Below are 16,326 nucleotides of genomic sequence, written 5' to 3'. Positions count from 1 at the left end.
TGAGACGGTCGGTCGATCAGTACTTGAATAGAAAACTACATCTTGCAGTTTGTCGCCCCCCCCCCCCCCCCCCCGTCATTTACTGATGGGGAATGATTGTGATTCTACTGCGAAAGAAAGTCTGTCTTTTATAATTAGAGTATTCATTGGTGGCTAGTTATTTCTTTTCATTTAAAAATATTTTATTGATTAATTGAATAGAGACAGAGAAACTGGAGAGATGGGGATGGGGATAGAGAAAGAGAGGCACTTGCCCGGGAGGTGGCACAATGGAGAAAGCATTAGACTCTCAAGCATGAGGTCCTGAGTTCAGTCCCCAGCAGCACATGTAGTGATGTCTGATTCTTTCTCTCTCCTATCTTTCTCATAAATAAATTTTAAAAAGTCTTTAAAAAATATGATTTCATGTTTCTGGTGGAGGTTTCCTCCTATATTTCTATTAGTTGTGTATGTGTTGTTTTTTTATAAAGGTTTTTTTTTAAGGTTTTTATTTATTTATTTATATATTTAGCCTCCAGGGTTATCACTGGGGCTCGGTGCCTGCACTACGAATCCACTGCTCCTAGAGACCAGTTTTCCCATTTTGTTCCCCTATTGTTATTGTTATTGTTGTTGTTGGATAGGACAGAGAAATCAAGAGAGTAAAGTAAGACAGAGAGGGAGAGAAAGATAGACACCTGCAGACCTGCTTCACCACCTGTGAAGCGACCTCCCTGCAGGTGGGGAGTCAGGGGCTTGAACCCGGATCCTTAGGCCGGTCCTTGCGCTTTACGCCATGTGCACTTAAACCAGTGTGCCACTACCCAGCCCTCAAAAGTATTTTTTTTTTGTTGTTGTTGTTGTTGGCCTCCAGGATTATTGCTGGGGCTAAGTGCCTGTACCACAAACCCACTGCTCCTGGAGGCTATTTTTTTCCCTTTTTGTTGCCCTTGTTGTTTTAGCATTGTGTGGTTATTATTGTTGTTATTGATGTCATTGATGGATAGGAAAGAGAGAAATGGAGAGTGGAGGGGAAGATAGAGAGGGGGAGAGAAAGACAGACACCTGCAGACCTGCTTCACCACTTGTAAAGTGACCCCCCCCCCTGCAGGTTGGGAGCCAGGGGCTCGAACTGGGATCCTTACACGGGTCCTTGTGCTTTGCACCATATGCACTTAACCTGGTGTGCCACTGCCCAGCCCCCAAAGTATTTTTTTTTAACAGTCTCCCTCCATTCTCCTCTGGCAGAGATAAAATCTTATGATATAGATTGTTGTGGGGAGGAGAAGCCATAGCACCAAAGCTTCCTTCAGTGTGGTGGGGCCAGGCTTGAGCCCAGGCCACACACATGGCAAAGCAGCACACTAGCCAAATGAACTATTTTGCCAGCCTGGTGTTTTGCCAGGCTAGTGTGAGCTGGGCTGTAGCGCAGCGAGTTAGGCCACGTGGCACCAAACCACAATGGCTGCCTCCAATGGCCGCCTCCTGCTCTGCACGCCAGCCCTTCTCCAGGTCGGGACGCCGGAGAGAAGAGAGAGCGAAACCAGGAATAGAAGTGGGTTTGTGGGATAAATACCGGAAGTGGCCAGTTGGGAATGGAAATGGCTAGGAAAGGGGGTGGAAAGAGGCAAAAGTCATGATGAGAAGGTGGAAGCATCCTTAGCAACTGTTGCAATGGTTTTAACTGACGGAAATTAGCAATACCCTGAGGGGATAACGAGGTGGGGATCTTTCAGGCAAAACAATGATTATGTAAATAGACCATAGTGTCAGCAATGGAGGATGGAGCAGGGGGGCTGCCCGACATCTCCCCCTTTCTTTTTATCTAGTGGCCATAGTATCAGGAATGCGGGGTGCTTTGTGAGGCAGGGAGTCTGATAGGATGAGGCACACCTTTGGGGTTACTCCTGTCCCTCTTTGCTCAACCTCTTGGCAGAGAGAGAGACTAACAGGATTGACACACCCCTCAGGTTCAAGCCCTGCCAAGCTCAACCACATCCTCACAATTGCCTGACAGTTTTTTTTTTTCTTTTATGTGTTTCATATGAAAGAGACAAGACAGCACTGCTCTAGTACATGGGGTTGAACCAGAGGCCTCAGACATTGAACTGTTTCACTAGCCACAAGATTTGTTTATTTGTTATTGGATAGAGACAGGGAGAAATTGAGAAGGGAGGGGAGCTAGAGAGGCAAAGAAGCAGAGAGACAGCTCTGCTGCTTCACCACTCATGAAGCTTTCCTCCTTTAGGTGGAGACCAAGGGATTGAACCTGGGTCCTTGTGAAATATAATGTGTTCACTTAACCAGGAGCAGCGCCGCCTGGTTCCAAGATCTGTTTATTTCTATCAGGTGGGGAGACCAGATCATAGTCCCTCATGCCTGCAAGTCCTGTACTCTAATGTGCTGAACTAACTCCCCAAACCCAGTAGAAATTTATCTCAACTTTCAAATTTACTTATTTGAAAAGTTTGGTTTTTATTTTCAGAAAATAAAATCTGAAGATTTCTGTTTCACCTGAGAAATAGAAATAAGAGGTCATGTACAGTCTAATAACTTGTTACGGTCAAGTAATCACAGTTGGTATTTTAAAATACTATTTCTTGCAATAATGGATGTTCATTGTAGAGAATTTAGACATACTGGAAAGTGAAAAGAAAAGGAAAACCTAGACTCATTCATGATCTTACCAGCCGCTGTCAGTATTTATGTGTGTAAATGTCCCGTTCCCTCCCTGTATGGATTCGTACATGCATGCAAAGAAGTTGCTTTCCAAAACTTTCATCTGCTTTGTGAACTGTTTTGGGATTATGTGTTATAGGATCTTATCATGTTAGCAAGTATATATATATGATTGCGCAAGTGATTCAGACTTTATATTATCTATATGTGTGTGTATATATATTTATTTTTATTTTTTCTAATTTTTATTTATTTGTTATTGTATACAGACAGAGAGAAATTGAGAAAGAAGGGGGAGATGGAGAGGAAGAGAGACAGAGAGACACCTTCAGACCTGTTTCACCACCTGTGAAGCGACTCCCCTGCAGGTGGGGAGCCGGGGGCTCAGACCAGAATCCTTACTCTGGTCCTTGTGCTTTGCACCACTTGCACTTAACCCGCTGTGCTACCGCCCGACTCTCTATATTTAGTTTTTAAGGTTTATTTTGCTTTTGAAGTAACATTGGTTTACAAGCCTACATCTTCTAGAAGTGTAACTTTACATGGTCCAGGAGGTGGCTGAGTTACTAGAGCTCTCTCGAGAAACTGGAGCATCTGGGGAACCCAAGTCTGAATCTCTGCATTGCATGTGCCAGAGTGATGCTCTGGTTCCCTCTGTCCATAATACAAACATAAATAAGTAAGTAAATCAGTCAGCCTTGAGCCAGCAGAACAACTCACTTGGATAGTGTGTTGATTTGTAGGGTCATGCCCCATATTTGAACCTGGCCCCCACTGTGTTGAAGGAAGGTTCAGTGCTGTGGTGTATCTGTCTCTGCCTCTCTAACTTAAAAAAAAAAAAAAAGAGGGATGTGGTCCAGGAGGTGGCACAGTGGCTAAGGCACTAGACTCTCAAGCATGAGGTCCTAAGTTCAATCCCCGGCAGCACATGTACCAGAGTGATGTCTGGTTCTTTCTCTCTCTCTCTCTTTTTAATTTTTATTTTTTTAATTTATTCACTTTTGTTGCCCTTGTTGTTTTTATTGTTGTAGTTATTATTGATATCGTTATTGTTCGATAGGACAGAGAAATGGATAGAGGAGGGGAAGACAGAGAGGGGGAGAGAAAGACACCTGCAGACCTGCTTCACCACCTGTGAAGCGACTTCTGTGCAGGTGGGGAGCCGGGGGCTTGAACCGGGATCCTTACACTGGTCCTTGTGCTTTGGGCCACCTGCGCTTAACCCGCTGCGCTACCACCTGACTCCCTTGTTCTTTCTCTCTTATCTTTCTCATTAATAAGTAAATAAAGTCTCAAAACAAAAAAGGGAGTCAGGCGGTAGCGTAGTGGGTTAAGCGCACGTAGTGCAAAGCTCAAGGACTGGAATAAGGATCCGGGTTCAAGCCCCCGGCTCCCCACCTGCAGGGGAGTCACTTCACAAGCGGTGAAGCAGGTCTGCGGGTGTCTATCTTTCTCTCCCCTTCTCTGTCTTCCCCTCCTCTCTCCATTTCTCTCTGTCCTATCCAACAATAACAGCAATAACAACAACAACGATAAACAACGAGGGCAACAAGTGAATAAATAAATAAATAAATAAATAAATATTAAAAGAAATATAAAGAGATTTTTTTAAAGTAGCCTTTCATACTTCTTCAAATCATTGCCACACCATACCCATCACTGATTTACCAGTGTCCCTCTGTGGAAGTCTATTAGACCTCTCTGTCCTTGTTCTCTGCCTAAGCTCTCCTCAGAGGCTGGCTTAATTTGACTGTGTTGTCTCGCTCTGTTTCTTTCTTTACCCCAGTGGGTCTCTCAGTGTTCTCCTTTTATAGAAGTCCCTTCAGCCTTCCCTGCAGGGTTGCTTTAGTGGTGACGGACTCCTTTAACTACTGCTGGTCTGCACAGCCCTTCATCACTCTATTCAGATCTAAGTGATAGCCCAGCTAGGCAGAGTAGGTGTTCTTAGTTAAGAGGTTTTCCATTCAGAACTTTGAATATGTCCTGCCAGTTCTTTCTGCCCTGTAGATTTTCTGTTGAGAAGTCAGCTGAATAAGTAATATTCTTTGAGTTTTTGATATCATTTTTTTGGTTTTAAAAATTTTTAATTATCTTTATTTATTTATTTATTGGATAGAGACAGCAAGAAATTGAGAAGCAAGGGGGGGGTGATAGAGAGAAATAGAGACAGAGAGACACCTGCAATACTGCTTCGCCACTGGCAAAACTTTCCCTCTGCAGGTGGGGACTGGGGCTTGAACCGGGTCCTTGTGCATTGTAACATGTGTGCTCAACCAGGTGCGCCACCACCTGCCCCCCTTGTTACTGCTTTGTTAAGTTTTCTTCTATTGACCTCACTTCAGTAAGCATCCTTGGGACCACTGCTTTGAAATGTTCTTCATGGAGTTTGCACAGCCCCGTTGTGTTTGGGTTTTTCTTTTTTTTTTTTTTCTCCTCCAGGGTTATTGCTGGGCTCGGTGCCTGCACCATGAATCCACCGCTCCTGGAGGCCATTTTTCCCCCTTTTTGTTGCCCTAGTTGTTGCAGCCTCGTTGCGGTTATTATTGCCATTGTTGACGTTGCTTTGTTGTTGGATAGGACAGAGAGAAATGGAGAGAGGAGGGGAAGACAGAGAGGGGAGAGAAAGATAGACACCTGCAGACCTGCTTCACCGCCCGTGAAGCGACTCCCCTGCAGGTGGGGAGCCGGGGGCTCGAACCGGGATCCTTACGCCGGTCCCTGCGCTTTGCGCCATGTGCGCTTAACCCACTGCGCCACCGCCCGACTCCCTGTGTTTGGGTTTTTCTTTAGGCTTTTGTTTAATGCGTTAGCATGAGTGATTCCCTCTGTCTTCTCATTGTGAGGCCTGGGGCCTGCTTGAGCAGATGTAGGCCATGACTGGGAATCTGTAGTCACAAGTACAAGTACCTGACGAAAGCATAACGACACTGAGGTCCAACCAGCCTGCTTAGCTCCTGGCTCTCTGGGTTGCATGTGTTGTGCAGTCACTAGGCTGGTGTGGGTGGGAGTTCAGATCTGCAAGGAGATTGGGCCTCAGTCCTGGATGGCCAGTCCTGGGACTGGCAGGGAAGCAGAACAGGCAGCAGGCTCTCCTTGCTAACTGCCTATCCTCTGGGCACTTATGGGCTGTGAGGATAGGATATTTTTGCTGTCAGGTGTGGACAGTCGAGGGCCAGGCTCAGTTAAGTACAAGGAATTAGCACTCTTCTTTCTACCTTAGTGCTGCACAGTTCTCGCTTACCTTAGTGCTGGGGATTGAACCTGAGACCTCAGAGCCTCAGGCATGGAAGTCTCATTGCATAAGACTTTACCATGCTAGTTCCTTGGCCTGAGGAGTTAGCATTCATGATAAAAGTCTCAGTTCTCAGACAAGTCTGCTGCTAGGGGTGGGTGAAGCTCTCTTGCTTGAACCTACCTGGCCTCCCCAGGGCCTGTCGTGGAGATTGAAATCTTCATGGCCTCTGTCAGTTTGCTGTCAGCAAGGTGGCAGAAGTCATCAGGAAGGCTGCGGAGGCAATTCTCATCTGGCTTGTAGCATGTATTGTACTTTATTGTATTGGATACAGGGAGGAATCAAGAGGGAGAGAGACACACCTGCAGCACTGCTTTGTCGCCTGTGAAGCTTTTCCCCCCAGGTGATGTGTGCGCTCAGACATGTGCCACCAGCCATCCCCTAGCATGTAATTTCTTGCTTCTTGTTCTGATGCTGCAGTTTAGGACCTTAATAAAACTTGGGGTGCTGGTAGCTGTGTTTCAGCCTGCCCCCCTCCTCAGATTAAAGTTCCACACCCCAGAGATCTTGTTTCATGGTGGGATTTCTTTCTTAGGAGGGTGACTCTGTCCTCCTCGCCTGGACTCCCCACCTTTTGTTCCTTGCTGTGAAAGCTTGTTTACTTGGATTCCAGCTCTGTCTCTGTGCAGAGCATTCCAGACAGGCATTCTCCTTCTGTGACTATCTTAGCCCTGCCCACCAGGCTTGCTTTTTAAATCAAGCCTTGTTAAAATGTGTAAACTAAATAAGTCTTACTCCAGGTCCACCCCCACCACCATAAACGACAACTTGGAAATATGTACATACTGCCTTCCAGACTCTTTTTTCTCTATTATGCATACTTGCCGAGTTCTTAGATTGACATCTAAATTAAAAAAAAAAAGATGTACTGATTTTCATAGGACAGAGATCTACTGACTTTCATATTGCTTCATTCTGGTATGTTTTGGTGTTGGGCATTGAGCCTGTGCCCTCTGGGGCCTCATTCATCCAAGTCTGGCATGTTACCATCTGTGCTATCTTCCTGTCCAGTGAAACTGTTGGTTGGTCGATTTATTGTCATCGCTGGGTGTTTGTTTGCTGACCCAGGCTGGCTGCTTTAGACAGAAATAGGCAGAGACAGAGAGAAAGATACCACAGCACCGAAGCTTCCCTCAGTGTGGTGGGGAGTGCATTCTTTTTTTTTTTTAATTTTTTTGTTAATATTTATTTTATTTATTCCCTTTTGTTGCCCTTGTTGTTTTATTGTTGTAGTTATTGTTGTTGTTGTCGTTGTTGGATAGGACAGAGAGAAATGGAGAGAGGAGGGGAAGACAGAGAGGAGGAGAGAAAGATAGACACCTGCAGACCTGCTTCACCGCCTGTGAAGCGACTCCCCTGCAGGTGGGGAGCCGGGGTTCGAACCGGGATCCTTATGCCGGTCCTTGTGCTTTGCGCCACCTGCGCTTAACCCGCTGCGCTACAGCCCGACTCCCGGGGAGTCCATTCTTATCCTTGACTAGAGAGAGCCCTGCTGAGTTCAGTTTATAGTGATGCCAGAGATGGGACCTTGGAAGTCCTGTGTGCATACAGATTTAGAGTTTGTTTGTTTTTGGCATTTGCTTTTTTTGTTTTTGTTTTATTTTAACAACATTAGATCTTACACCTACTGCTCTGTAGCTTGCGTTTTACAGTTAATCCATTTAGATAGCCCTCTGTGCCACTGTGTTTGGAATGCTGTCTGTTTGTATGGACCAGGGTCTCTCACCCTCAGTGCTAACGGCAGTCTGGGTGGGGGCGTTGTTTGTTCTGGGGCTGCCCTGTGGCTGTCGGCTATTCAGCAGCCTCTCTGGCCTCTGTCCCTGAGCTGCCAGTAACACTCTTTCCAGCTGGACAGAAATATCCCTAGACACTGTCCATTGTCTCCTGGGGAACAAAATCCCTCTTAATCAGACCCACCAATATCCTGTGATGTGAGCACTGAGAGTCCTTCCAGCATTTTCATTACAAAGAAGGCCAAGGGAGATTTCTATCGATTTTTGTGCACCTGTGTGAATATTATCATTGAGTACACTTCTAGAAGTGCTGTTGCTGGATCAAACTTTTGATAGTTTGCCAGACACTCCAGAGTTTTCGACACTCTCCCCATACGAGCACACTCGCCGTGTTCTCCCCTTGTGAGTGTCTCTCCACTCGAGGCCTTAGTGAGCTCTGCTGGTTCTCTACTGCTATTTTCTGTCTGTGGAGGCTGCATCTGTAGCAGCTGACCCTCACCACCCTTGATTTCAACTCTCCGTATCAAAATGTGCTTTGGTGACGTAGGAGGTGGTGCAGTGGATGAAGTAGTGGACTTTGAAGCCAGGGGTGCCAATTGGATCCCCACCACCACATGTGCCAGATTCCTGATCTCGCGTGCCTAAATAAATCTTAAAGATTTATTCGGGGGGCTGGGTGGTAGTGCAGCGGGTCAAGCGCAGGTGGCGCAAAGCACATGGACTAGCGTAAGGATCCCAGTTCGAGCCTCTGGCTCCCCACCTGCAGGGGAGTCATTTCACAATCGGTGAAGCAGGTCTCTAGGTGTCTGTCTTTCTCTCCCCCTCTGTCTTCCCCTCCTCTCTCCATTTCTCTCTGTCCTATCCAGCAACAACAATAATAACAACTACGATAAACACCAAGGGCAAAAAAGGGGGAAAAATAGCCTCTAGGAGCAGTGGATTTGTAGTGCAGGCACTGAGCCACAGCAATAACCCTGGAAACTATATATGTCTATATGTAAATAAATAAACAAATAAATGGAGTGCAGCTCCAGTAACGACCAGTAAATCAATGTCTTCACAGTCCAGGAAGGGGCCAGTTGGTGGCACACTGGCTAAATGCCCATCATCAGACAACTGGCTAAAGACATTATGGGATATATATTCCATAGAACACTACCCTGCAATTAACAAAAGATGATATTGTGTCATTTGGGATAAAATGGATGGAACTGGAGGTAATTATGCTTAGCAAAATAAGTAAAGAGACCAAGACAACTACCAGATGGCTTCACTCATATGGTGGAACCTAGAGGTCAGATACACATGGACCTGGAAAAAGAGAAAGAAGAAGAAAAGAAAGAAAAACACAGAAACAAACAAACTGTCTTTTAAAAAAAATGTTTAAAAATATTTATTTTCCCTTTTGTTGCCCTTGTTGTTTTATTGTTGTAGTTATTATTATTGTTACTGATGTCATTGTAGTTGGATAGGACAGAGAGAAATGGAGAGAGGAAGAGAAGACGGGGGGTGGGGAGAAAGACACCTGCAGACCTGCTTCACTGCTTGTGAAGCGACTCCCCTGCAGGTGGGCAGCTGGGGGCTCGAACCAGGATCCTGAGGCTGGTCCTTATGCTTTGCACCACGTGCGATTAACCCGCTGTGCTACTACCCAACTCCCTGTCTTTTTTTTTTTTTTTAAGATTTTATTTATTTGTTAATGAGAAAGATAGGAGGAGAGAGAGAAGGAACCAAACATCACTCTGGTACATGTGCTGCCGGGGATTGAACTCAGGACCTCAGGCTTGAGAGTACAATGCTTTATCCACTGCACCACCTCCCGGACCACACGGCTGCTTCCTTTCTTTGGCTGTTGTGAATAATATAACTGTGAACATAGGGGTGCATATGTCCCTTTGAATTAGTGTTTCAGTGTTCTTTGGATAAATGCCTAAGAGGCATTGTTGGGTCCTAAGGCAGTTCCATTTTTATTTGTTTAAGGACTCTCCAAATAGTCTTCCAAAGAGGCTGCCCCAGTTTGCTTTGCCACCAGCACTGTAGCAGAGTCCCCTCTTCTCCACAACCTCACCAACCATGTCATTTCCTGCTTTGCTGAGGGTAGCCCTCCTCTCAGGTGTGAGATGATTTCTCAGTGTAGTTGTAATTTATTTTTTAAAGCTATGTATTTATTTTTGCAGTCTGGGCCTCACTGGAAAGTTGTTGTTGGTTTTTTTCCCCTTTTTTTTATTTAAGAAAGGATTAATTAACAAAACCATAGGGTAGGAGGGGTACAATTCCACACAATTCCCACCACCCAATCTCCATATCCCACCCCCTCCCCTGATAGCTTTCCCATTCTCCATCCCTCTGGGAGCATGGACCCAGGGTCATTGAGGGTTGCAGAAGGTAGAAGGTCTGGCTTCTGTAATTGCTTCCCCGCTGAACATGGGCGTTGACTGGTCGGTCCAAGGTTTTTTTTTTTTTTTTTTCCTTTCTTCTTCCTGCCATTCAGATAGCCAGGGATAGAGGGGAAGACACACTACATAAACCAGAGATAGAGGGGGAAACACACTACATAAACCAGAGATAGAGGGGGAGACAAGCTACATAAACCAGAGATAGAGGGGGAGACACTACATAAACCAGAGATAGAGGGGGAGACACCACAGACCAGAGATAGAGGGGAGACACCACAGACCCAGAGATAGAGGGGAGACACCACAGACCCAGAGATAGAGGGGAGACACCACAGACCAGAGATAGAGGGGAGACACCACAGACCAGAGATAGAGGGGAGACACCACAGACCAGAGATAGAGGGGAGACACCACAGACCAGAGATAGAGGGGAGACACCACAGACCAGAGATAGAGGGGAGACACCACAGACCAGAGATAGAGGGGAGACACCACAGACCCAGAGATAGAGGGGAGACACCACAGACTAGAGATAGAGGGGAGACACCACAGACCAGAGATAGAGGGGAGACACCACAGACCAGAGATAGAAGGGAGACACCACAGACCCAGAGATAAGGGAGAGACACCACAGACCCAGAGATAAGGGAGAGACACCACAGACCCAGAGATAAAGGGGAGACACCACAGACCCAGAGATAGAAGGGAGACACCACAGACCCAGAGATAAGGGAGAGACACCACAGACCCAGAGATAAAGGGGAGACACCACAGACCCAGACTTGCACATGGCGAGGCACATGGCCTGGCCAGCTAGTCAGTCATCTATCTCACTAGCCCACCCAGCTTAAAAGTAAGATCCACATATTGACAAAAGAGAAAAAGAGAAGATCACTCTGGCATATGTAGTGCAGAGAATCGAGCTCAGAAACTCATGCTTACAAGCTCATGTTGTACCACCTCCAGCTTTTTGTTTGTGTTTTAACTTCCACAACCAAACCTTTCCTGTCAGAGAGAGGAGTGAGAGTGAGAGAGAGCTTGCCTGCTGCACTGGCTCTCTGTGCCTCAGCACCTGCTGTGTGCAGGCCCAGGAGCCGGGCCTGGCAGGGCACGCAGCCAGCCCCAGCTTTTATGACTCGGTCTCTCTTGACCATCCTCCTCGTTCTGTTTCACTTCTCTTCTCCCCCTGCTGTCTGCCCACTTGCTGCCCTTTCTTCAGTACCTAGCATAGCTCTGACACGTGAGCCACACATCCCTGTTGCCGGTTCATACTTAACTGCATTTACCACGTGTATTTTTGTGTGCTTCTCATAGTCCTTTCTTCCCCTTCTACCCTTGTGAGCAGGGATGTATATGACGATGCAGATCAGCCAGCCCAGGGAGATGGAGTGCGGGAGTTCCAGCGCAGGTGACAGGGTGGCGAAGGGCCTTTCAGGCACCCCCACCTCACGCCTGAACTTGGCCTTTTCCCAGGAAGCAGACTTTTGCTTTTCTGTGGTTCTGTTGATAACTGAATGCTTCCCAAGTCGGCAGCACTCATTTGATCAAACAGGAGCTTTGCAGAGAAGACCATTTGCCTACCAAATTTGCAGCAGCCCATCTTGGTATCTCTCTCTCTCTTTTAATATTTATTTATTTTTCCCTTTTGTTGCCCTTGTTGTTTTTCATTGTTGTTGTTGTTATTGATGCTGTTGTCATTGGATAGGACAGAGTGAAATGGAGAGAGGAGGGGAAGACAGGAGGAGAGAAAGATAGACACCTGCAGACCTGCTTCACCGCCTGTGATTCGACTCCCCTGCAGGTGGCCCTTCCGCTGGTCCTTGCGCTTTGCGCCACCTGTGCTTAACCCACTGCGCTACTGCCCAACTCCCTTTGGTATCTCTTAAAGACCAGGGAAATGAGAGGGCCTGGGCACTGGTGGATCTGGCATGGTGTGCATGGCATTGCCATCTGGGTTCGTGTGGAGATGAGCCCTACAGTTTCCCACCAGCAGTCAGCTCAGACCTGTGGAAAATAACAAACAACAGAAGTCCTGGAAAAGAGCTATACATTTTTTTCTTGTCTGTATATGTGGGGATTCTGTACCACTCTGTAATTAATTTTATTTTTACAGTGAACAACAGCAGAGTAAGAATAATGCATAACCTATTTCTGTTTCTTTCTATTTTAGGGGACATCACACAAAAGGGATATGAAAAGAAAAGGTCAAAGCTTCTGTCTCCATACATCCCGCAGACTCAAGGTAGGTAGGCAATGAGAGACTGTTATCCTCTTCAGTAGTTTTTACACCAGAGAGGTGCTGTCTGACAGGAGATCTGTCTTCTGTTGGTTCTTGTCCCCATCCCTCCCCCTTCTCTTCACCAGGGGAGAGAAAAACAGCAAAGGAAGCAACGGAGGAAATGAATCTTTTTTAAAAAATATTTTTATATTTATTTACTTGTTCCCTTTTGTTGCCCTTGTTTTTTTTAATTTATTTATTTTTTAAATAATTTATTTCTTTATTGGGGAATTAATGCTTTACATTCAACAGTAAATACAATAGTTTGTACATGCATAACATTCCCCAGATTCCCATTTAACAATACAACCCCCACTATGTCATTCATCATCTTTCATGGACCTGTATTCTCCCCACCCACCCACCCCAGAGTCTTTTACTTTGGTGTAATACTCCAATTCCATTTCAGGTTCGACTTGTGTTTTCTTTTCTAATCTTGTTTTTCAACTTCGGCCTGAGAGTGAAATCATCCCGTATTCATCCTTCTGTTTCTGACTTATTTCACTCAACATGATTTTTTCAAGGTCCATCCAAGATCGGCTGAAAACGGTGAAGTCACCATTTTTTACAGCTGAGTAGTATTCCATTGTGTATATATACCACAACTTGCTCAGCCACTCATCTGTTGTTGGACACCTGAGTTGCTTCCAGGTTTTGGCTATTACAAATTGTGCTGCCAAGAACATATGTGTACACAGATCTTTTTGGATGGATGTGTTGGGTTCCTTAGGATATATCCCCAGGAGGGGAATTGCAGGGTCATAGGGTAGGTCCATTTCTAGCCTTCTGAGAGTTCTCCAGACTGTTCTCCACAGAGGTTGGACCAATTGACATTCCCACCAGCAGTGCAGGAGGGTTCCTTTGACCCCACACCCTCTCCAGCATTTGCTGCTGTTACCTTTTCTGATGTATGACATTCTCACAGGAGTGAAGTGGTATCTCATTGTTGTCTTTATTTGCATTTCTCTGACAATCAGAGACTTGGAGCATTTTTTCATGTGTTTCTCGGCCTTTTGGATCTCTTCTGTGGTGAATATTCTGTCCAAGTCCTCTCCCCATTTTTGGATGGGGTTATTTGTTGTCTTGTTGTTGAGTCTGGCAAGCTCTTTATATATGTTGGTTATTAAACTCTTATCTGATGTATGGCATGTAAATATCTTCTCCCATTCTGTGAGGGTCTCTTGGTTTGGGTAGTGGTTTCTTTTGCTGTGAAGAAGCTTTTTAATTTGATGTAGTCCCAAAGGTTTATACTTGCCTTAGTCTTCCTTGTAATTGGATTCATTTCATTGAAAATGTCTTTAAAATTTATGCGGAAAAAAGTTCTGCCAATATTTTCCTCTAAGTATCTGATAGTTTCTGGTCTAACATCCAAGTCCTTGATCCACTTGGAATTTACTTTTGTATTTGGTGAAATACAGTGATTCAGTTTCTTTCTTCTGCATGTTTCAACCCATTGTTTCCAACACCATTTGTTGAAGAGACTCTGCTTTCCCCATGTAATAGTCTGGGCCCCTTTGTCAAAGATTAGATGTGCATACCTGTGGGGCCTCATTTCTGGGCTCTCAATTCTATTCCACTGGTCAGTGTGTCTGTTCATGTTCCAGTACCAAGCAATTTTGATGACAATGGCCTTATAATACAGTTTGAGATCTGGGAGTGTGATGCCTCCGGTTCTGTTCTTTTTTTCTCAAGATTGTTTTGGCAATTCTAGGTCTTTTCTGGTTCCAGATAAACATTTGAAGCATTTGTTCTATTCTTCTAAAAAATGTGCTTGGGATCTTGATGGGGATAGCATTAAATTTGTAGATGGCTCTGGGTAATATATTCATTTTGATGATGTTAATTCTTCCAACCCATGAACATGGAATATCTTTCCACTTCTTTGTGTCTTTTTCAATTTCTTTGAGTAGTGACTCATAATTTTCAGTATACAAGTCTTTCACTTCTTTGGTTAGGTTTACTCCTAGATATTTTATAGTTTTTGTTGCTATAGAAAAAGGAACTGATTTCTGGATTTCAATTTCTTCTAACTTAGTGTTTGCATAGAGGAATGCCACTGACTTTTGAATGTTAATTTTATAGCCTGACACCTTACTGTATTGCCTGATGATTTCCAAAAGCTTCTTGCTGGATTCCTTAGGTTTTTCCATGTATACTATCATGTCATCTGCAAATAAGGAGAGTTTGACTTCTTCTCTTCCAATCTGTATGCCTTTAATTCCTTGCTCCTGCCTGATTGCTATGGCAAGAACTTCCAACACTATGTTGAATAGTAATGGTGATAGTGGGCAGCCCTGTCTAGTACCTGATCTGAGGGGAAATGCTTCCAGTTTTTCACCATTGAGTATGATGTTTGTTGACCTTGTTTTATTGTTGTAGTTGTTGTTGTTGGATAGGACAGAGAGAAATGGAGAGAGGAGGGGAAGACTGAGAGGGAGAGAGAAAGATAGACACCTGCAGATCTGCTTTACCACTTTTGAAGCGACTCCCCTGCAGGAGGGGAGCCAGGGGCTTGAACTGGGATCCTTAAGCTGGTCCTTGTGCTTTGCACCACCTGCGCTTAACCCATTGTGCTACCGCCTGACTCCCAGGAGGAATTGAATCTTTAGTGAGCCTCCACTGTGTACTCAAGACTTTCAAAATGCTTAAGTTTGGGGGACAGGCAGTGGTGCAACTGATTAAGCACAAAGACCCACACAAAGATGCTGGTTCAAACCCTCGGCTCCCTACCTGTGGGGGTGTGCCGGGGGTGGATTCACAAGCAGTGAAGGAGGTCTCTCCCTCCTATCTTCCATTCCCCTCTCAATTTCTCTCTGTCCTCTCCAATTAAAAAAAAAAATAGTGGCTGCCAGGAGCAGTGGATTCATAGCGCTGGCTTCATAGATTCATAGCAATGGATTCATAAATTCCAAGTGATAACCCTGGCAATAAAAATGAAGAAAACTAAAAGAAAAACATAGTCCTGAGGGTCATCAAATCACTCACACAGAGCCTGGGTCTGAGTGTTTGTGCTTAACTGAACGTGGCACAGCTGGGGAGGCAGCTCAGCTGGAAGAATAAGCACTGGGCTTGCACACCTGAGGGTCCTGGTTCAGTCCTTGGCACCACATCACCACCAGAGTGATTCTTACATATCTCTCTCTCTCTCCCTCCCCCCTTCTCTTCTCTGCCTCATACACAAAACTCTCTCATATTTAGTAAATAAAATCAACCTTAAACACACACACACACACACACACACACCCAAAACCCAAAAACTGCCAACTGGAGAAATGGCTCAACTGGTAGAGCATTGGGCTCTCATGCTGGGTATCCCAGTTCAAGTCCCAGCACCACATGTACACACAGTGTGTTCTGGCTTTCTTCTCTGTTTCATGTGAAACTCTCTCACACATAATAAGTAATAAAATCTTTATTTGAAAAAAAAAAAAAAAAGACAAGGGAGTCAGGCAGTAGTGCAGCGGGTTAAAGCGCAGGTGGCACAGAGCGCAAGGACTGGATAAGGATCCCAGCTCAGGCCCCCAGCTCCCCACCTGCAGGGGAGTCACTTCACAGGCGGTGAAGCAGGTCTGCAGGTGTCTGTCTTTCTCTCCTCCTCTCTGTCTTCCCCTCCTTTCTCCATTTCTCTCTGTCCTATCCAGCAACTATGGCATCAATAACAATAATAACTACAACAATAAAACAACAAGGGCAACAAAAGAGAATATATATATTAAAAAACCAAATGATTCTATGGCATAAAATTTAACCAAAGACTGCATTTTATATTGGGTTGTTGGAAAAAAATCACAGTGCATTTTTGCATAGAAAAATTGGGTGGGGGTAGATAGCGTAATGGTTATGTAAAGTGACTCTCACGATTGAGACTCCACAAAGTCCCAGGTTCAAACCCTCCCACACTACCATAAGCCAGAGCTGATCAGTGAGTGCTCTGGTAAAAAACAAACAGACAAAACCAGAAAAATCCAT

The 16,326-nt window shown here is 45.2% G+C and overlaps 1 protein-coding gene across 4 annotated transcripts in view; it reads left to right on the top strand.

Moving 5' to 3' along the window:
- Positions 1-16,326, top strand: part of DIP2B (disco interacting protein 2 homolog B) — a 252,104-nt gene that overhangs the window by 126,263 nt on the left and 109,515 nt on the right. For all 4 annotated transcript variants that reach the window (XM_060195371.1, XM_060195370.1, XM_060195368.1 and 1 more), the window contains exon 2: positions 12,250-12,321. In XM_060195371.1, the coding sequence (XP_060051354.1) occupies positions 12,250-12,321 (72 nt within the window). The remainder of the gene's footprint in view (positions 1-12,249; positions 12,322-16,326) is intronic.

The sequence above is a fragment of the Erinaceus europaeus genome, chromosome 7 (genome assembly GCF_950295315.1).
Source record: "Erinaceus europaeus chromosome 7, mEriEur2.1, whole genome shotgun sequence".
NCBI classification, from domain to species: Eukaryota; Metazoa; Chordata; class Mammalia; order Eulipotyphla; family Erinaceidae; genus Erinaceus; species Erinaceus europaeus.
The sequence above is the reverse complement of the archived record's forward strand: the minus strand, read 5'-3'. Positions and strand labels throughout refer to the sequence as shown.